This window comes from Arachis stenosperma, chromosome 6 (genome assembly GCF_014773155.1).
Source record: "Arachis stenosperma cultivar V10309 chromosome 6, arast.V10309.gnm1.PFL2, whole genome shotgun sequence".
In the NCBI taxonomy this organism is placed as follows: domain Eukaryota; kingdom Viridiplantae; phylum Streptophyta; class Magnoliopsida; order Fabales; family Fabaceae; genus Arachis; species Arachis stenosperma.
Genome location: NC_080382.1, coordinates 144,319,144 through 144,342,668, shown reverse-complemented (window position 1 = coordinate 144,342,668; position 23,525 = coordinate 144,319,144). Strand labels below are relative to the sequence as shown.

Sequence of the window (23,525 nt, the reverse complement as noted above, 5' to 3'; positions counted from 1 at the left end):
AAACACCCACAGGAGAGGAAGAGGAAGTCGGAGGAATAACTGAAGAACTCGGAGCGTCCTTAGAACGAGGAGGGGACTCAATGATCCTCTGCCCCCGAGTCTTCAATTCTGACTCGGAAACAATCACGGGGACAGGAGGATCCACGATAGCACCATCAATGACAACTTTATCAGGATGTAAAGGAGAAAGATCTAAGTCGGGAGCGATAACTCTGACTTGCTCCAGGAAAATCCTCCAAGACTCCTCGGCACCATCAGCGATAGAGTCCTCCAACTCGGCGTACGCATTCCGAGAATTCAGCAAATCCTTCTTCACAGACACAAGATCTTGAAATAAACTCTGATAACTCTCCTGTGCTGTCTTCCTCAAGTTCGCCTCCATGTTGTATTGGGCCCGCAGCTTGCTCTCCTTCTCCCGAAGGCTATCTCTCTCCGCCCTCAGTTTAGCTACCTCCTCCTTCAACTCCCTCTCGTGGTCCTGGTAAGAAAGAAGCCTCCCCTCCAACTCTTCAACCTTCGAGGTTACCCCCAAAGAGCTGAGAGGAGTCTTCTCAAAAATGTCCAAAAGCTTCCCACAAACACCCGCCGCCCTAAAACTCTCCTCAGCTAGAGAGGTAAGGTGGTTTCGAACAGAAACATCATCCATACTTATATGAGGATAGATGTTCTTTCGGACAAATGCGAGAGCATCCGCCTTAACCCCACCATCAAAAGAAGAGCCAGACTCTAAAGTCTTGCGCTTCTTTTTCTCTGGCTCAGGAAGAAGTCGGGCGGAAAGGAGTGGCCGAGACAAAGTTGAAGAAGTCACAATAGGCTGAGAGGGAGTCCCCACGTTTTGGGGAGGAGGAGGAGGAGGAGGAGGAGAGATGATTGCCCTGGCACCACCTGTCCTGGCCCGGGACTTTGCCTTAGCCTCCTGAACTCTCTGGTAAGATTCCTGAGCATTCTTCCTTGCCATGTCTGCAAAAGAAACAAATAGCAAAGATTACAAGTCGGCAGATACAAGTCGGGAAATAAGGAATACATATACTACCTAGTTGCGACTGAACAAAGGTTGGCGATCCCTGGAGGAATTTCCTAGTGTCCAAGTATGGGGCCCTCCCCCACACTTCTCGGAAAAACCCCACAATGGCCGCCTCCACCTCGTCCAGATCGTCTAGGTTGTACTTCTCACAAGGAGAAGCCTCCAGCCAGTATAAAGGAAAGCGAGGAGAGGAGTTGTCGTCCAGAAAAAAGGGGTGGTGACCCTCTACAGCTTGCACTTTGAAAAAGTAATTTTTAAAGTCATGGAAGGACTCGTCAAAAAGGGTAAAAATTCTCCGACCTTGTACGGCTCGGAAGGAAACCCATTGTTGTTTATTGTTTAGCCCACTAAAGGGCTTAGTCATGTGAAAAAGAAAGAAGAAAATCCTCAAAGAGGTCGGAAAGTCCAAAGCATGACTAATAAAGTGATAAATTTTCAAGAAACCCCAAGAGTTGGGGTGAAGTTGGGTAGGGGCAACTCGACAGTGGTGTAAAACAAATATTTCAAAATCTGAAAAAGGAAGAAAAACACCCAAACGGGTGATCATACATTCATACATAAAGAAAAAATGAGGGGCCGCCTCATTGGCCCTCCCAAAACAAACCTGGTCTTCCGGACCCGGGATTACCAACTCATATTTTGGCTCGTCCTCCTCCGAAGTACAAACCCTGTGGTGAGTACGAAGATGAGTAATAAACTCAGTATCGACCAAGGGTTCCTCCCCCAGGACTATAACATCAACCCACTGAGAAAGAACATCTACGGAAGTCATTCTCTTTTTTCTTATAAAAGGTGACAGAAACCTACAAAAAGAAAAAAAGAAAAGAAAAATAAAAAAACACGGTCTCTAAAGGGAGGAGACACGAAGCCAAAATCTACAAACTAACTTATCTACCCGCAAAATAAAAGCATGCAAACACAAGGCGTATCATAAAAGAAGAAAAGCTAACCTTTATCTGAAAAGGTGGAGGTTGAAAGAAGCAGAAGACTTCAAACGCAAGAATGCAGCACGAACGAAGAAAGAAGAAATTTGAAAGATTGCAGAAACGGAAAAATGAAAGAAAGGGAAAGCATTTATAAACATGCTAAGGGGCATAATGGTAAAAACGGAGCAGTCATTAATGAGAGTGCACCGTTACCAAAGCCATCAATCCCTAAGTGCATCCCTAACGGACACGACGCTTGAATAGACGTAACTGTCAGAAACAAAAGGTCGCGAAAATCACGTCGGTTTAAAAACCCGTGTTTCCTCCGAGAAAGTCGGCTACGAACCCGAGTTAAATACTTGAACCCAAGCCCTAAAGGAATCTTGGGCTCAAGTAGGGGCACTGTTCATACCCTGGCCCAATAATAAGGGCCCAGGTCCAAATAAAAGGCCTGATCCGAAGTATTAAGCCTAGCTAAGCACCGACCTTCATATAAGAAGTCGGTGTTGACCACGACCTACTCTAAAGAAGTCGGGCACGAGATTAGTTGGCAGATAAGCACTCATTCAAATGTGTAACCGCCCCTAAAATCTCTCTAACCGCTTCATAAAGCCATATCCTAACCTCCCTAAGATAATGGGACGGTTAACACCCTAAAGATATGGCACTACTCCAACGGTGGTTATTGGCTCACCACTATAAGTACACTGACACCCCTCAGGTATCTCTAAGCCCAATACTCTCTAGACCTGCTCACACCCTTGCTAACTTAGGCATCGGAGTGTCTTTGCAGGTACTACCCCCCATTCACTCACGAGCACAAGTCGGAAGGAGGCTCCAACGCGCGAACTAGTTCGGAAACCACCATCTGCAAACGATTGGGCCAACCAAATCCATCCATCTTATTAATCTCCGGTTACCCACCGTAACAACAATATTGGTGCATGATGGTTGATTTCTTTAAACTTATTTTGTTAAAACATTTTTTAATCTTTAAATATCTTTTATAAGTTAAAATTAATGTACTCTTTATTAATTATATAAATCATAATTTTTTTATTTTATTGTATTTTTATATGAATAATTGAAATTCAAAGTGAAAAGATATTAATTACGTTAAATTGTTAATTATTTTTTAAAAGAAATTTAAGAAAGTCACGTATACTCTTTTAAAAGAACTTATATAGCTTATATTTTATTTTTATTAGTTTGAAAAATATTTCATATATTTCATATTGTTATATGCAGGCTGTTGTACTCATGCACGCCATCGAGATCTTATTAACGATAATATTTTAACCATACTTATATGTAAATAAATATCTCAATAGCTATTTCGTTTCAATTTTTTTTTCTTTAATTATCTAAAAGGTGTAGTATTAGTTGAGCTTAATCTCAAGAGTGTTTTTGCTTTAAATTAAAATGATAATGAGATAAATATAAATGTAGAGGACAAATAAAATTTAAAAGAAAAATAAAAATTTGAAAGAAAAATTAAGATTAAGTATATAAATTATAATTAATGATTATAGTAAATAATATTTTTGGTAAAGAAAATAATTAAAAACTCCTTTTGTTTTTATTTTTTTAAATGTATCATCTTGTTGGCAATAAAAGAAATAATTTATTTATTTTTTTAAATAGAAATGTTAACTTTAAAAGAAAAGTCCATTAATTTTGTGAGCACTCACACTGTTATTTATTTAGATTATTTTTTTCATGAACAATAAATATAAGTTTATCATTATAATTTTTCTAGTGAATACATAAAGAGTACATAGTATGTAAGATATAATAATTCAACAAATAATTTTTTAAAATTTTTTTATTTTTTCAAAATGAAAAAAACTTTTTTTTTTCCTCTTAATCTCTTCTACAGACCATCAACCTCACATTTTAAACAATTTAGCGCATAAGATTTTCTTCACACCTCAAACTCTCTCTCCCTTTACTTTCATTGTTACCAACAAGACCTTTTTCATTTAAGAAAGATGGGGCATTTTTGCAAAGTGTCTTGTAGGGTGCAAAATTGCAAGTATAAACAGTTCTTCCCTGCAAACTCTAGGAAATTCAAGAAATATTACCATTTGCTTACCGATGTTTACTCTGCAATGGCATTTTAAAACTCTTGGATAGAAAACGTGTCAATGTCGATAAAAGAATTTATGAGTATATTATTCAAATAATATTTATTTTATTAAAATTAATTTTAATAGTAAATTGTCAAACATAAATTAATTTTAATTCTTATTAATAAATTAAATTAAAAATAATGTATAAAAATATACTTATATTTATTAAATTTTAATAACATATAAAAATTTAATATTTTTAAATATTTTTTATAATAAAAAATAATATTTATTTATTAAATTAAAAAATATATATATAATAATATATTTTAGTACTCTTTAAGTACTCTAGTAAATTTAACTTAACGTGATATTTATCATTAAGATTCATTATAAATATATTTTTTATATAGTTTATTATAATAGTGACATTATAAGTATATTTTGTTAGTATATTTTTTTATATTATATAATATTTTTTTTAGTATCTTATTTTAGTATGTTATAGTTTTTTTATTATTATAATAAAAATTAATATTTATTTATTTATTAACTTAAAAATAACATATAAAAATTAATAAGTTAAGTACTTTTTTAATAAAAATTAATATTTATATAAGTTAATCTCACATTAAATTTAATAGTTTAAATTCGATTTATACATAGAACTCAATTTGCTAATAAATCGAATTGGACGGTATCGATTTACTACGAAACAAATTTCATAATTCGAAGCAACCTAATTCTAATTACGAGTTGTCACAAATCATGCATAAATCGAATCACACTTATTCGATTTACTACTTGAAACTTACCAATTCGATTTATTACTATATTGCGTAAATCGAATTTAATCAATTTAATTTATACAGAAATATGATTTGGAATATCAACGTAATATTTTTTAATTTGAATAAATCACATAATATTGGGGTAATTTTGGTTTATTGATATGTTTTGTCTTTATTTTTGTATATATATATTAATTAAAAACAAAAACTATTTTCTTGAAAGAATGAAAATAGAAATGAAGTTTCTTTTTCTTTTTTACATAATATAGATCACGTACAACTGAATTTGTTGGCAATTACATAAATTTATAGAATCAATCTTACATTCTTACTAGATTTCAATATGTTATCAATAAAAACTAAAGAGGATTAGATGTATCAATTGAAATAGATGTTGTTTTACTATTATTAAAAAAGATGCACGAATATTAGAAATTCATGCATAAGAAGGAAAGAGTGGAAAAAGAGTGAGGCACAAAACAGAATTGTTGGCTGATTTTTTAATTAATTGATTGAATTAATATTAGCTCCTCATATTTTTGTACATGTTAGGGAGATAATATCTAAAATTACCTTATATTATATATACACAAATAACATAGAAAATATATAAGTATACACAAAATTTTGCTATATCCTTATATTATTATATAATATATATAGTAGATGATCCAAACCCACTTACAAAGATAAAACTTTATCTTGGATGGCCTTTACTTTTAATACTACCTTATATTTAGATAACCCATCAAAACTAATTTTCTTTTTTATTTCCTTTCTACAATTTTCTTCTTCTTTTTTTTTTTTTTTGTCTGCTCTACATATTATAAGCTTCTTGTATATAATGACACATCAAAGTTAAGTTTCTTTCTTTCTTTGTTTATATCTAAAGTCCTCTGAATTGAAATGTAATTAATAAATCTGAGACAATAATATTATTGGTTGATTTAATTAACTTTGATGTGTGTAAAAAAATTTATATGATAATTTAATCATCATTATGTGTTTAAATGATTTTTTGGAGATATAAAATTAAGGTTTTATGATAAACCATCTCAATAGATTTATAGGCTTAGTTTAGTTTAAATTATAATTGCAATTTTTATACTTATCATATTATATATATTATAAGATACACATGAACTTACGTCATAATATAATATCATTGTGATCATTAGGACTATATTTAAACTTAATTCATATTGGTGGATCATTCTAATTTGAACGTATAAACAATTGCCAATGGCAAGTGGTGCATGATGGTTGATTCCTTTAAAATAAGATTCCGAGTATTTATTTATTTTGGCCTTCAAAAAATTTTGGATCAGATGCTTTAATCTTTAATTAAAATTAATTATTCAATTGATTTCTAATAGTTAAGTCCTTTGTTCTGTTAATTCTAACGGAGGATAAAATGGTCATTGACAATTTTAACAAGGGACAAAATGGTCTTTGACCCTCTTTAATCGAAAATGACACTGTTCTTCTCCAATTTCTATTATATCTCGCATAACCCTAACAATCTAGCACTGCAACTTCAAACTACACAATACACACTCTGCAAATTCAATGTTTACAAGAAGAAAAATCCTTAACTTGTTCTCAACCAATTCATACTCAGAAAATTAATGAGTATGTCTCTCAAATACTTGTCGTTTTCGATGAATCTTATGAATCTAGACAACAGGTCCAATTTGTTAAGACCTGTCGTTTTTGTCATTGTCATCTCCCTCCTCCTCTTTTATATCATCTCCATGATTATATTGTCCACCACTCTAATCGCTTACTTCAGCTTCTTCTCCAAACCAATGTTCAATAATCGCTTCAGTTTTCATATGAGCGACGAAAGCGACATTGCTCGCTGTATTGATAGCTTGGATGCGAGGTCGAAGTTTTCTGCTAGCTTTGACTCCATGAGAGAAGGAATGAAGCACTTGGAGTCCATTTCAAATGAGAATTTGGATATGATGTTGAAGGAGAATCTTCTCATGATGTCCTAATATCCAACAATCTATATTATTTGTCGGAGAGTGGAGAAAGACGTGCCTTTAGAGTAGTTGTAGAACTTGTTATTGAGGATGTGGTGGACGTTATTGAGATTGGAGGTGATGCTATTATCGAGGACGTAGAAGTGGATGCTTCTGGTGGATGAAGTGCAGAAAATGTAGGTGTATACCAGTTACAGAAATTTGAGAAATGTGTGGTTCATGACATATTGAGGTAGATGTGACATGCGTGGCAATTATACCATGGCTTGCTTTTGGAGCTGAAGAGAAGGACGTAGAAGATCGAGAAAAAGACTATGAAGGTGAAGAATGAGAGTATGAATGTTAGAGTTAATCAATGTACGATGAAAATTGGAAGAGAACGGCGTTGTTTTCGAACAGAGAGGACAGAGATTATTTTATCCTCTATTAGAGTTGTAGGGACCGTTTTATTTTCCGTTAGAATTGACGGAACAAATAACTTAAGTGACTGACGAAATTAATTGTTAGAAACTAATTAAGTAATTAATTTTAATTGAAAATTAAAAAATTTGATCCAAATTATTTAGAGACTAAAATAAATAAATACTCTAAGATTCCTTTGATCCTCTCTGTAACTCTTTTGGGAATCACATGGTTCTTATGGCATAGAATTTGAATTTATTGATAGTCATTTTTGTGACAAAAAAAAATATTAATATAAAAATGATGTTGGAGTTATACCTCAAGACGAGGCTAAAAGGTATTGTACTCCTGTATAGTGGGTCTAGACTTTTCTAATTACTGCTAGAACTTTTTCGCCTGTGAGAAGATTGAAAGCAAAGCATCTTACATGTAGCGAGATAAAGGCTGAAACTGTTTTTAAAAGGCTTCTCGCAAAGAGCGTGAATGCTAGAATGGCACCCAGCGAGAATAAGAAAATGATGATTAAACACATTTGTTCACTTGTTCACATTAGACATTAATAGTTTTCACACAAGATTCATTATTAAAGCTTGGTCAATTAATGTACACTATTTTAATACATGGGCATAACACACAAATTATTGAATAAAAAATTAGAGAGATAAACACAGTAGACACAATTTTTCTTTAATGCATATATAATTCTCTTTTACAATAAATTCAGAAGCACTAACACTACATATATTAAGATGCTTAATAAAATCAGTAAAAAAATAAAGAGGAAGAAAAAAAAAAAAAGAAATTGAGTGAATTTTTATTTTCTTTAGATATGTTTGGATGGAAGAAAAATAAGAAGAAAAGAAATATTATAAAAAGATAATTTTATCTCTATATTATAAAATATATTAAAAAAGTAAAGGGATAGTATTGGAAGTAAAGAGAAATATTAATTTTTTCTCCATTTTCTTTCCAATGTTGGAGGAAAAAAAAAACGGTGGGTCCATCAATTTTTTTTCATTCATTTTCTTTTTTCTTTAATTTTCCTCCTCAATCAAACAATGAAAAATAATCATTTTTCTTCCCATTTTCTTTTCTTCCATTTTCCTCTCAAACAAATATTAATAGAGATAATGTATTTATAGTAAATGGTACTAATAATGAAAATAAAAAAGATCCTTCAAATTATATTTTCAATAACAATGATTTGATTCTAGAAATTTTTACCATATACAAATGCTTTGTTTAGGAGTGAAAAGAAATAGAAAGGAGAGAAATTGAGTAAAAAGAAATAGAAAAAAAAGAAATAAAAGTAAAATTTAATTTTTATAAATGTGTTTAGAATGATGAAATAGAATGACCAAATAAATTTTCCTTCCCTTTTCTCTCTTTAGTTGAGAAAAATTTTTTTTGCTTAACTCACATCACTTTTTGTTACTGTTATATTTTTCCATCTCATATTCTTTTAAAATCAAACAAATAAAAATATTTATTTTCTTTCTATTTCTTTTTCCCATATCAAATCCCTCATATTTTTTACCGTAACAAACATAACGTAAGAATGTGATTTTATATTGTCAGAGAAAATACAACATATAAAAAGATTAAAAAAAAAAATACGCATATCAATGTAAAAACATGTCCGCAAATACTATGATTGATTGAATTGGATAAAAAATTTGCCATGACTTTAAAAGGATATCCGAAATCTCAAGAATATCAGAAAAGTCCGTTGACGTACTCAAAAATCTTAAAAATCGAATTGAAGAACCAAAGACGATCGGTATGCTCCGTCATCTGTGCCCTAAGAGCGCTGTTGACCGCCTCACTGTCATGGCTTGCGCCTTTTTTGTATGACCTCCTCATTTTCTTCATTAATGCATGTGAACTCTTATTCATTTGCAGTTTTGCACACGAATTCTCATGTATCAATAAAGGGATAAAAAGTAAAATTTTGGGTAATTAAATAGAGCAGGAAGAAAAAAAATAAAGATAAAATTAAATTAATTGATTAAATTTATATTTAAATCTATTAGATGTTAAAGCTCACTTTATGGTTGACTCTAATTCGAATAAATGTACACGTCAAAAGCAGTTGCTCTAGCCATATAATTTGTAACACTATTTGCATTTTTTTGAATTAAAAAAATAGAAACTTGTCAATTTCAATTCATAACCTTCTGTATATGCTTTGTTAAATCTTATTCTGAAATATCCTTATCAAGCATTCTTTGATTTATCAAGAAAAGAATTTCTAAACAATCTGTTTCACAAATAACCTCACGAAATCCATTATCCCAAGTTAAAAGTAAATCTCTTCAAATTGCAGCAAAAAGAACACTGCACATTTTAACTTTTCCAGTGCAACCTTTCAACCAACATCCATCAGAATTGCAAATAATATAATCAAAATCAGCATAGCCAAAAAGAGCAAAATAACTAGCACCACAATTTAATTTAACAGAATAAACTGGAGGTGGAACCCGATGCAAACAAAACGAAAAAGAAAATAAAGATTGATGCATAGCAAAAATAATGTGAAACTTCTTTACTAAATTACGAATCAAACTCACTACTTTACTAGCACTTCAAGAATTATCTTTATTAAATAAGTCATGGAATAAAAAATAAATAACAGTAAAAATATATATTTTGATATTAAAAAAAGGATAAATTAAGAGAAATTAATGTATATTGGAAACTAACTACAGATAGAGTATTAAATATAGTTCTAACAATTTTTTATATAAAACATGCATGTGCGTGGGTGCAAATTGTATCCTTGTATCAATTAAAAAATTCATTTTAAAATACTTCAATCAATATTACTTTTGGTTAATTAAAATCTTAAAAATATACGAAAAATTTTAAGTGTATCTAAAACATTAATATTTTAATAATTTTAATTAATATATTATATATATTTTAATTAAAATTAATCGTTAAAATTATTACAACAATAATATTTTAAGTACACTTAAAAATTCTTCCAAAAATATATAAAAATACGAAGCGTCATGATTGATTTCCGGACATAAAATAAGCAGCCACTAGGGTTAGCTTATCTTGGTATTGCTGCCCGTTTTGTTGACATTTAAATATGTGACAAAATTAAGAACAGTGGCCAGTGACAAGGCTAACGCTACATACTGTTGTTAAATTATAAAAATTAATAATAATATATCTAATCTAAAGGAACCTTTTTGAGCTGGAAAGCATGGCCATGCATGGATGCAAAGCAAACATGCAATAATCACATTATTATCCCATTTATTATTTACTTCCAAATTGTATGGGAGTAGTTGAGTAAATTTTGCCTTGTAACTCCCCTTTACCTTCATTATTGCTTTTAATTTTCTTTTCTTTTTCCTTGTGTCAATTCAAGAACAGCAACTTGTCTCATCAATCATTTAAGGTTGCCAAAGAAATAAAATCATCATGCATGTACCAAAATATAAAAAAAATAGAAAGAAAAACATTTATTTGGTAGTTCCTTCTTCCTTGTATATATATTTAAAAATTAAAATACTGAATTGTCTAGGTTTTTCGTTTGCTTAGATTTTTATTATTTCAAAAGCTTTAGACACTAAAATTGTGGTACCTGATAATAAGAGCTTAATAATAAGAAAGTTTCGGTTAATATTAATTAATTTTTAAAATTTATTTTTTATTCTAAATTTTAAACTTCAAATTTTAAAGAATCACAAAAAAAAATTAATTTTAAATTGTAATCCTAAATAGCAACTCTAAATCTTAAATTAACTTTCTGAAAAATGATGAGGATTAAAATTAATTTTACAATTTAAAAAGTATCTAATTAAAAATTAATTATATGTACTTATTCTAATGATAAATAATCCGCACTCTTTCTATTTAGATATTGAATAGACATGAACATGTGCAACTATATTATCAGAAATAGTGTGTGCTAAGTAGTTTGATTATGATGATCACTAAGTGGGTATCAACACATTATTTTATCTTCACCTAATTAACTTTTCACACATATATGAATTGAATTACTTAATTATTTCTTTTTCATGTGGGTGCCATTTGCCACACCGCCTTCAGAAGGAAAGACAAGATAATGTGATACTCGAAAAAATAAATAAATAAATAAAAATAAATATATAAAAAAAGCTAACAATTTTAGGACCATGTTCATGATGCTTTGGAGAAAGCCCCTTTTCTTGGCATTTTTTCTCCTCATTTAAGATTGTCCAAGCACTTTATCTTAACAACCTTCGAATATTAATATTGTTCAATAGTAATAGCCAGAGTAATACTTGTAATTTAAGGTTTTGAAAGACAGACATAGTTTTTTTTTTCAATAATATTTTAGAGACAATAAAAATTTAGTCAAAATAGTCTAAAATTACTTTATTTAATATTTATTAATTATTGTTATTATTAATAAATATTTTAAAAAAATAAATTTAAACTTTTTTTTATCTTTTTAAAATTACCGTTCTTATACCCCCTTATTAATTTTGCAATATCCGAGGTATTTATTTTGAATTTATCCCACGGTTAATTTGCCAAATGCTCGATTGTCATTACTATTGCTGCCATAACATTTGGATACTTATAACTAAATTAGGTTGGTTTAATAGTTAAATTATTAGTCTACTTAAGTAAATATCGAAAATTTGAATTTTATTTTGTGCATACAGCAATAATTTATTAGTCAGTAACAAATTTTTAAATGAAATTTAATACCGTAACGAATTAGTCTTTAACTTGTCGAACTGAAAAATACCGTGAAAAATAAAAACATTTGGATACTTGTTATATTGAAATCATTCAACAATTTATTTTGGTTCGGGTATGTAATAATTGGTGTTATTATTGTATATATGAATATATCTTATTATTCCACTATTATTCTTCTTGGTTAAACGTTTTTGAATTTGAGATTTGAAAAGTTGATATTTAGAAGAATAAGTATAGATAATTAATTTTTAGTTAGTCAATATTTATCAAATTTTTAATTTATTTTTTAATTGTAATATAAAAATCTTTTTTTAATTTAAAATTTAGGATAATTTAAAAAAATATAGCTAAAAAGATTGATGACTATATCTAATTAAACCCTCATAGCTACATTATCTGTACCGGGGAAAAAACAATAATAACAATCATATAAAAGCAGAAGATTATGGCATATGAAACTATGAAAGGTATGTGACTTTGAAGTAATTATGACTTGCCACACATTGATATGATAAATTATTAGATGGAATAATTATACATCATTACACACAAAACAAAGCAATTAAACAAATAATTGCAACCCATTATATGCATGCCTTGCAGCACATGGACCAAAATTTGAAGGAAATAAATGTTTTCTTTTTCAATTTAAATGTAATTACTCATGTAAATAAAAAAAGTCAATCCACCAATTATATAAAAATCTTATCTAAAGCATATCACCAAATAAAAAAAGAAATTATCTTCATTTATAGTTGATAGTCGATAACCCTGAAATAATTTGATATATTTGATTAAATTATTATTTAATAATTATCAAGTATCAACTTCATGTAAAAATACCTGCACGTTTGATTAATAATATTTTGCTTTTTCTATACAGTCTCATTACCAAACAATTTTAGATGAAGCAATGGAAATTAAATGCAATCTAAGTACTAATTAACTAGGGTATAGAAGAAAGTGGAGTGTTATGAAAATGAAGCTTGCAAGGGATGAAACTATGATACCACATCAATGGACACATCCTTGGTTGTGCAAAGAATTGAGCACACTCAAGAATTGATCTCTGGAATGGAAGATCAGGAATGCAATTCTTTGTAACATCAAGAACTCCTCTCTCAATCAAAACCCTACAAATGGGTCCCACAGCATTGAAATAGTTATCTGAAAGTGAGAAATTTACCAAATTGCCCATCAAACTTGCGCACACAACTTCAGGCACCATACCATACAACAAATTCCCACCAAAATTCAGAACCTCAACCTTCTCAAGACAACTCAATGACAATGGCAACGGACCTGTCAATTGGTTATTCCCAACGTCAAAAACCGTTGCCTCTTGAAGGTAACCAATCTCATAAGGCAAACAACCTGTTAGCTGGTTGTTCAATAGCAACACTTCAGTGAGTGTGGCTAAAGCCTTTGGAAGACTTGTTGGAATTGGACCGTTGAACTTGTTGTTTGCTAAGGTTAGCAACAAAATATGAGTGGATCCTAAGTTATCAGGCAAACTCTGATTAAATATGTTGTTGTTGATGAACAAAACTTGAAGATTCTGTGTGAAAATCTGTGGTGGAACTGCCCCAGAGAACAAATTGAACCTAATGTCCAAAAACGTTAACGTTTCCATTCCTAGAACAGCCAGAGGAAATGGACCTGATAATTGATTGTTACTAAGATCAAGCTCATAAAGATAAGGTAATTTTGAAATCTGGGGTGTGATTGTTCCACTAAAATTGTTGGTATTTGCATGGAACAGAGCAATATCAGGTAATTGATCTATGAATCCATCAAGGGTAGGTGCAACAAGTTGAAAACCGTTGAAATCAATTGAGGCTAAGGCAACGGCTGAACTATTGTATGGTGGAGTGTCACAATAGAAACCTTTGTACCTACAAATATCTGAACCTACCCAAGTTTTTGTAACTCCTAAGGGATCTAAAGTTATGGTGGACTTGAATTTTTGGATCACTGGATATATTAATTGAAGCCTTTGATCTGCAAACACTAGAGGTGGAGAAATTGGAGATGTTGCTGCTACAATTGGAACTGATTTGGCAACACTTTTGTTTCTGTGGCCTTTGTTTTTTGTGTTGTATAGTGCTGATGTGTGGGTAATAAAAAGAAGGGACATTAACAATAAGAGATTGTACAAAGTTCTTGAGATTGAGAATTTTTTTGAGTGGATACTCATCATGTTGTATGATCCTAACTAAAATTTGGTGAGTAACATTCAAAGTTTTAAAGGGCAAGAAAGTGGGTAGAAAGAAAAAATGAAGTTAGGCCACACTTAAATTGAAGCACTTTTAGGGTGTGAGTGAGTGTGTGCATAAACAAATCATTGGACAGATAATAATGCCAAATGAAGCTTCTAGAATCATATATATATATATATATGGATAAAAATATTACGTTGCGCAGTAAAATTCAGTTATTATATAAATTATTTTGTATTTGTGTATATATATATATATTATTTAATTTATTTTAATATTTATTTTATTTTAATAATTAATTTATTAGTACTTTTTTAAAATATATAACATGATTCGGACTAAATTTATGTATATTTATAATATTGTTTGGAGAAAAGAAAATAAATTACGGATATAGATTGCACATAAAAATTAAAAAAGTGTTACAAACGTCACAATTTTTTATAAAAACTTTGATATTTAAACAAAATTATCTTTAATGTATATTTACATATGGTTTTGACTATTTAGTATTTTTTTAAGCATACAATTGACTGATTAGATAAATTAAATTTATGAACAATCACAATTAGAGAGTTTGATTTTGATATAATTAATAGTATAAAAATTCTTACAAAATTATTCATCATACGTTTAAATAATTTTTTAAATAATAAATTTAAAATTTATCTATTTTTATAATATAACAATAAATTAGAAAATAATAATACATATTTAAATTTTTTTATGAATTAAATTTAACTAAGTCTAATTAAATTAAATAATAAGATTTTAAATAATATTAATCATAACTAATTTTTGTTATAATTAATTAACTTAATTAAATTTAGTTAATAAAAAAACTTAGATGTATAATATTATTTGACATTAAAAAATAGTGTGTTGTTACATGAAAATGAATTTTATAATTAAATTTGAAACTACTCAAACTTAAAATATAATTAATTTACTGTCCATTAACTTTGGTCCAATAATTAATTTACTACTATTGTTCTACTTTCCAGTATGTCGTCACACCCACGTCATATTAATTAAAATTTTGTTTCTGAAAATTGATCCTTATCTAAACATTAAACAAAGTTCTATCACTACTTTCGGTTCAAAATCACTTTTGTTTTCATAAAAGGATATATATATTAATATATTTTATATATATATAAAGGTTTGGGTCTAGTAAAAGAAACACTTGTTTTTTCTAGGTGACAAAAGAACACCTTGTTTTTAGCTGTGTTCAATAACAACACCTTGGTTATTGATAATATGAGTACTAAAATATATAATAAAAACATGATTAACCTTCCATTAGTGGCTAGAAAACCATAAACTGGACACCACACTACGTCACTATGCAAGTGTCCTCGCTTAAACAGAAAATTATTAAGAACACGCTTCTCTATTATAGGTTAGGAAGAGTTTAAAATTTACTGAAAATACCGGTGTTTTAGTTATTTTAATCGTTGATCTGAATTATAAAAAATATATATATAATATATATTAATTAAAATTAATTGTTAAAATAACTGAAATACTGATATTTTCGATACACTTAAAATTTTTTTTTTATATGTTATATTAAAGGTATCCTCATAATAAATATTTATCTTTTCACTATGATAAATAGATAGAGAGTAATTTGAAAAAAATCTTATAAGAAAAAGTAGCATTATCACTTTTCTAAGAAAATAATTAAAATATAGGTAGTAGTCCTCTATAATTTCAGAATATTTTTTTTCACACCAATTTAAAGATAACATTACATGCATCTTTATGGGTTATGGGCCTTCAATAAAAATTCAACTAATCAAAGTGGACATTAAATAGATCCAAAAGAAATCAAGTTGGGTTGGTCGAGTAGTCGGTCAATTTACTTGTCTGTTTAAATAAGTGTTAAGAGTTTAAATTTCGCCTTATATATGCAACACTCATTAACCAATAAATAGAACTCAAATTCGTGATAAATTAGGACATACCATAAAAAAAAGACCCAAAAGAATAGCCCAATACACTATAGGAGACTAGGAGTGGCACTTTCTCCATCCTTATGGGCCTTCTACTCAAAGAAAACTCAAACAAGTTTGTTAGCCCTAAATAAGATTGGTATAAACATTTTGGTCCTTGTATACCAAAAAAATCTTTTGGTCCATTAAAAAAATTTATTCATATTAAGTAATTTTCTGAAAATAACACCCAATCAATTATATAAGAAAAATAGAGAGAAGATATCATGCTAGATGATGATGTTCTAAACCTAGCTGTATTGGATGATATTGGCTAGCAAAAATGTTTTAGAAAAATAATAACGCTTACTCCTATGTTTAATAATGTTATTCTACATATGATTTTTTTATGTTGTATGTATGCATGAATTTATTAAAAAATATTAAAATAAGAGTAAAAATATTTATTTTCATTGTTTTATCCAATGTTTGTTGATTATGACAAAAGAAAATATTAGGTGAAAAATAGTTCATTTAAATTTAAATAAATTTCTATAAGTGGAACGAAATTTTAACAATGTACTAAATAATATCAACAAAAGATTTTTAAATTCGAACACCACGTATTCAATAAATATTATTTTTAACTAAGTCATTAATAATTTATACTCATATCATATTTATAGATATTACAAAAAATATATAATTATACATATATTATCAAAATTTTATATACATAAATTAATATAATTTGTATTCATATTTTTTAAAATTTATATACATAAATAAATAATTTATTTATTAAAAATAATTTAATATAATAACTAAATAATAAACAAAAATAACAAAAATAGTTGGCTCAAAAAACTTCTCTTCCAATTATTCTCGTCATTTTTCTTTTGTTATGCTACGCAGGTCAATTTAAAAGTCAACAAAATCTGTGTTAAGGGCTGCCAAAAATTGACGTATCCTTCTTTGGCTTCATCCTTATCCTTGTAATGTCCAAACTTAGACAAATTGAAAACAAGACAACATTATTTTCCAACCCCTTTGACCTTTGGCTTTTTGCATCCTTTTCAAATTCATGCAGAATTCTGAAATTATTTAAGAGTGAATTTTAAGTAAATTATGGACAAAATATATAACTTTAGATAAAAATAGTATGTTATTTTAATAATTAATTATAATAAGAGTATATAAAGAATATGTAAAATTTATTATAAAATATTTTTTTAATAATAATTTTATTCTATTATATAATGTTAATATAACCAAATACATATATTATGTACTTTTATTATAATTAATTATTATTAATATTAAATTTATAAAAAAATAATTTAAAAATAAACATAGTAAATATTTAATTATTATATATGTATCTTATCAAAATTATTACCTTTAAGTTTGAAGTTAGAAGCATCTAGATAACAATCTTTTAAGAGGATTTAACTCTTAAAAATGTGGTGAACGTTGTATAGAAAAATTCAACATATATAGTGTTTCAACAATATATTTCCAATTAAATATATACTATATTTCAACAAATTTCAAAATATATATATATTAAAAAAAAGGCAACCCATAAAAAAAATTCCTATAAACACATTGGTATGGCCTCTAATAAGTCAGATTGTTGACCAATCAGAAAGGTAATTACAACAAAAATTACAATATTCCAAGAAGACTTGTGAAAGATTACTATACATACACCACTACTATACTTTGGAAAATATAACTGATTCTTTCTTAAGCTATATATATATATAATTTATATAAATTTAATTATAAACTATTACTAATTCAAGATAAGCTTATCTAGACTTCTTAACATATACTAATTAAGATGATTGGAGGATAACAGCATCATTAGCATAATCATCATGTGTTAATGTATGATTGTGTTCTCCTTCATAAGTTACCACAAGCATGTTTGGATCGTCTACTGCACGCTCCACGTGTTTACGAGCAGGGCATCCTCTCACGCTCGAACATTTGTAATAACCCCTGAAAATATAATTTTTCAAAAACAAATTAAATCCGTTGTGATATTTTCAAAAAATTTTGGTAATAAAAATAAGAATTTAGCTAACATAAGTACCTAGGGTGAGGAGAGCCCTTAATAGGTTTCTGACCATATTTTCTCCAAGAGAAATCATCTGATGGAATATCAGCAGTCTTTGAACTAATTGCTGCCACTCTAATCACTCTCTTCAACTTCGATTTCCTGCATCATCGTCATTAATTCAATGCTTAATTGTTATATAATTAAGGACATGAAATGCTAATGATTTACACAAGACATGTCTTAAAAAATACAGCTATGAATTTAGGACATTCTAATTTAGACACATCTACAACAAATTAAAATAAAAAGGAATACTAGAACCATAAGAATTTATTATTTTTGGCCATCAATTAGCCGGTAGGTAGTGTTTGGTGGAGAGACAGAGATAGAAAGATGGAGATTGAGAGACAGATATTGAAATAAATCTAGTATTTTGTTTGGTGCAAAGTGGGAGACAGAAATTAAAACAAGAATAGAACTCTAATTTAATTTGCACAAAGGGTAAAATTGGAATTAATTAATTGAAATGAGGATATTTTAGGTATAAAATATTATTAAAATTTCAGTTTTCATTTCTAAAAATTTTAGTCTTCTGTGTTCCTACTTTTTGGAAGTACTGAAATACTGAAATTTTGGAGATAGAGACTGAAATTTTAATACCAGTGTCTGTACCAATAAATATGATACTGAGTCTCAATTTTTCAATCTCGGTCTCAATACCTCAAAACAAACGCTACCTTAAAGTTTAAAAATGTAAGTTAAAATATATTGTTAAATTAAAATTAAAAATTTTGAATTAATGACAAAAAGTAATGACAAAAAATAATAAATTTAATGGTCCTCCAACATTTTTCTAAAATCAATTTCACTTATCTATGGTGTATTAATAATCAGTATTCTTTCTCCCTGATTCATCTCTTTTCTATTTCTTTTATTACATGTTATTTTACATTATTCTAATATTGGTAACCCATCATGTAAATATCATTATGTTAGGAGTTTTGCATTTTGAAAATATTGATAGATTCGATGATCTATATAGGTAAGATTCCCTTGTATAATATATATTGTGAAAAAAAAAGTTGGAAAAATGGACCATATATATATATAGTTTCTATAGCTATTAGTATCTCTGTCCAGAAAATTGATAAATATAAATAACTTTCACATATTGTCATTTCTTAATTAAAAGAAACTATATATATATATATATATATATATATATATATATATATATATATATATATATATGGTCAATTTTTCCAACTTTTTTGAAAGTTAAAAAGAGTAAGTTTCAAATAAAAAAAATTTTAATTTTATTATTTTTAAATGTATATGAAAATTCAAGCTTAAGTTATAATTTTATTTTCTTTCAAAAGTTGAAACCAGCAAGCTAGTAATTAATAAAATATAAATAATAATTAGCTCCAAATAAAAGAAAATTATAAATGCATGTAAATATTTAGGATTTTTTTCAGAAATAAAAAATTTATATTTCCCCAAACACCCTTTTTGAACTTTAACTCTCCAAATATGAACTTTTTTATTTTGGTTTAAAGCAAGTTTGCCGCACCTTCGAAAATTTTTTTATAGAGTTTGTGGGGATGCAGCAAACTTACTCTAAAAAAAAAAAATCGTATTTAGGGAATTAAAATTTAAAAATGGTATTTGGAGAAATATAAATTTTTTTATTTTATTTCTAAAAAAAATCCTAAATATTTACATGTAACATGTATATTTATATAGTAGCAGTGTAGCAGTAATATTACCTTTTCTTATAGCAATGGCACTTTGAAGAGGAGGATTGAACATTATTATCCAATGAATTGCACTTCCTCTTATTCAAAGATGAATTGGATAAGGGTGGTTTTTGCATATAAGAAGAAGAACCCTTATTAAGTGACACCCTTTGAATTTGCAAGCTATGATCATCATCAATATTATTAGTCAACGTTGACAAGTAAGTACAAGAGTTGGTTGTAGAAAAGTCAATGCTTGTAGAAGAGCCATTGTTTGCTTCAACATTATTGTTCTTTTGATTATGGGAAAATCTTGAAGGGTAATCATGGTAATTATTGCTATTCCTTTGAGGCAGAGGGGGTAGAATTGATGTAGGACAATAAAGCTTGAAAGCAGAAGAAGAAGAAACTTGCTCCTCCTTACTTCTTTGTTGTGGAGAAAAACCATCTTTTTCTTTGGATAATTCAAAAAATCTTGTTGCATTGATTGTTTCTTTTTCATGATCCTAAAAAAAGAAACAACATGAAGATAAGTTTCATTTGACAATTATTATTTTTTAAAAAATAATATACCACTACAACAACAATAAATTACACTCTATTATAAATGGATAAGTTAACATAAATTTTTGGATTCATAATTTTAAAATTTTGAATATGTAAATAAATTTTGCTTTTCCCCTTAGTAAATCCTATCATTATATTAAAATTTACTAAGGCTAGTAGAATTTTAATTAGTATTTTTAACTATTAGATCAGTCTAATTTTTTAGTCTGATAATCAAAATATTTTTGGTTAACTACTGATAAAATTTTTTTTATTAAAATAAATAACCTAAAATTGTATCCTTAATTTATCCAAATTATTCTCAGGAAATATACAAGAGGAAAAAGTAAATTACAAAAAAAATCTCTAATACTGATATTTAGTTTGAGGTGAAGATAAAAGAAAATTTAATAAATATTAATATAGTATACTTAATAGTTAATACTACTTATAAATGACGAGAAATGCTATTTATACACTAAAATCAGCCACTAAAATCAATTACCAATGTATTTGTGTATAAATATATGTATAGTTTAATTTATTATCATAATATATTTATATTCCAATATATATTTTATACTAGTAACTAACTTTAGTAGTTAATTTTGATATACACATAGTATAACCGATAAATGAAGAAATTTAAGGCGTGGAATTTATAGAATGGAAAGAGGAAAAAAAAAAAGTTACCATTTGCTGCAATTGAAGATTATTAGGAAGAAGAGTAGTTGTTGATGGAGCTCTTCTGAAACGAGCATGGCCCAATAATCTTGTTCTTGGTTTGTTGTTGTTGTCAAGAATTGAAACAGCAACACCTGCAAATTCTTGTTTTTCAAGTGATGAATAATCATCATTTTCTTCATGTTTTTGTTCTGAAATCATGTCCATGAGCTTCTCAACACTCTGAATGCCACCACAAGCTGCTTCTCCCGCCGCCGCCACCCTCGTTGCATCGTTGTTACCGACAAAACTATGATCACCATCACCACCACGATCATAACCGGTTATAAACTCCACAGCCATAATAATAAACAATAAGCTTAATTAACAAAATACCACCGTTACTATGGACTTATATATATACATATACATATAAACTACATAATTCTTTATTTATATATATATATATATATATATATTTATTTAGAATAGTGAGGTTGAATCTTTTTGGTTTCTTAAGAAGGTAGGAGAAAAGCAGAAATGTAGACGAAGATGATAAAAGGTGGTAGTCAAAGAAAAATGCTTCACATATTTATAAGGATTTAATTAAGTTGTTTATAATTTCAATGTATAATAATATAATCATTTCTTTCTAACAAGTAATTATTTATGGTCAAATATAGTAAAGTTATTAACTTTATGAGTTTAAATAAAGAGTTTTTTTTTTATTTCAATTAATATCATTCAATTCAAATTTTTTCAATCCTACATTTTAAATTCTAAATACTAAATCTCAAATTTTAAATTCTAAACTTCAAATACTTCATAATAATAATAATAATAATAATAATAATAATAATAATAATAATAATAATAATAATAATAAGTGTTTAAAAAATTTACCATAAAACATTTAACTAATATTGATCATTTAAAATTATTAGTTCCTATATTTCTTCTAACTTTATATGTTTATCGAATCTTAATATAATATATATGAATTAAATTAGTAAAATTGTTTAGCTCAATAATAAATATATCTTAAAAGTTGTATAAGTACAATATTTGATTAAATAATAGTATATTACTATTTTTCACTACCAGTTAATAATTATATCATGTTGACATAAGAACACTAAATATATAGTTTTTTCAAGGTACGTACGGATCAGATTACAATATTAGCATTATAATTATAGTACAATTAAAGATTATGAAAAATCAACGAGAAATTTCAAAGCAAATATAAATGTAGCATTTACTATCATAAGAAATTTTCCATTGAATATTTTTATTTTTTAAATCCAGGTTCCACAGGACCACACCCATATCTTTTCAAATACAATTACGAAAGGATTATACAAAATATAAATAAAAAAATAAACTAGCATAATATAATCCTTTGTTTAACAATGCATGGTGATGATGCTATGTTCTACTTGTTTGAAGAGAAAAAAAAATATGTTTTTAGTTTTGGTGAAAACTCAAGTAAAAAAAATATGTTTTTAATTTTGGTGAAAACTCAAGTGAAGTCGACTTTATATGAAGTTGATATCTAAAAGTTGTTAAATAAAAATTTAATCAAATTAATCAAATCATTTAACGATTCTCAGATATCAACTTCACATAAATTAAACTGTACTTAAATTTTTAACTTTAATTTTTTATGACACCGAATAATCAAAATAAAAATAGAACGAGATGCATGGAAAATTTGGTCAAAGAGAAAGTCTCATCGATGCAAAAGGGTCAAACTCATCTTCCAATTGATGAAGTACACGTGGCACAATCTTAGTAGGATGAAGACCCTTCTCTTTTAGGTGGGGTCCTCTACAACGGGATTCAGATAGAGTTAAAAAAGTCAAAAGGTAGTGATTAATTAGCCGTTGGATTGAAATTTTTTCTTTTGAAAAAAAAAAATATTATAATGAGAGAAAGATAGATGGTTGACCATTTACTTCTTTTCATGCAAGGCAAGTTTTGGAGTCTTAAGTGGGACCCACAAACCACTTGAAATTTTAGAATGTTCAAGCTTTTTTAGGACTTGTGATATGATGAAAAAAAATGATTTCATAAAATTTTGATATGTATTTGTTATTCATTTTAACCAAGTATGGAAAATTTAACAATAGTAAAATTCAACCAATTAGCCAAATCTTGAATTTTTTCTTATATAATATGATATGTTTCTTCTTATGTCTATTCTTTATTTTATTTTCTTATATTTATATATATTTCAATTCCAAAATATAAATAAATAAATTGTTCCTCAATTACATGCTTACTAATATTCAATTTCGCAAACATGACATAAATGCATGATCTTTATTATATGTTATTATAATTTAACAGTTAGATTAATAAAATATACATCTTATAGAAAAAAAATATAAATTGTATAATTTTACTTAAATGGATATGGATAACATTTGATTTGAAC

General features: G+C 27.8%; 2 protein-coding genes across 2 annotated transcripts; both read right to left on the bottom strand.

The window, feature by feature from the left end:
• Positions 1-12,322: 12,322 nt before the first annotated feature.
• On the bottom strand, positions 12,323-14,178 carry LOC130935800 (uncharacterized protein At4g06744-like). The gene has a single exon (XM_057865701.1). It carries the CDS (start codon positions 14,111-14,113, stop codon positions 12,860-12,862), a length of 1,254 nt encoding a protein of 417 aa, XP_057721684.1. The 5' UTR covers positions 14,114-14,178; the 3' UTR covers positions 12,323-12,859.
• Positions 14,179-17,653: 3,475 nt separating this feature from the next.
• LOC130936169 (probable WRKY transcription factor 7) lies at positions 17,654-21,610 on the bottom strand. The gene is made up of 4 exons (XM_057866192.1): positions 21,116-21,610; positions 19,907-20,382; positions 18,171-18,296; positions 17,654-18,076 (listed from the first exon to the last, which is right to left on the bottom strand). The coding sequence occupies exons 1-4, from the start codon at positions 21,446-21,448 to the stop codon at positions 17,911-17,913; spliced, it is 1,101 nt and encodes a 366-aa protein (XP_057722175.1). The 5' UTR covers positions 21,449-21,610; the 3' UTR covers positions 17,654-17,910.
• Positions 21,611-23,525: the final 1,915 nt, after the last annotated feature.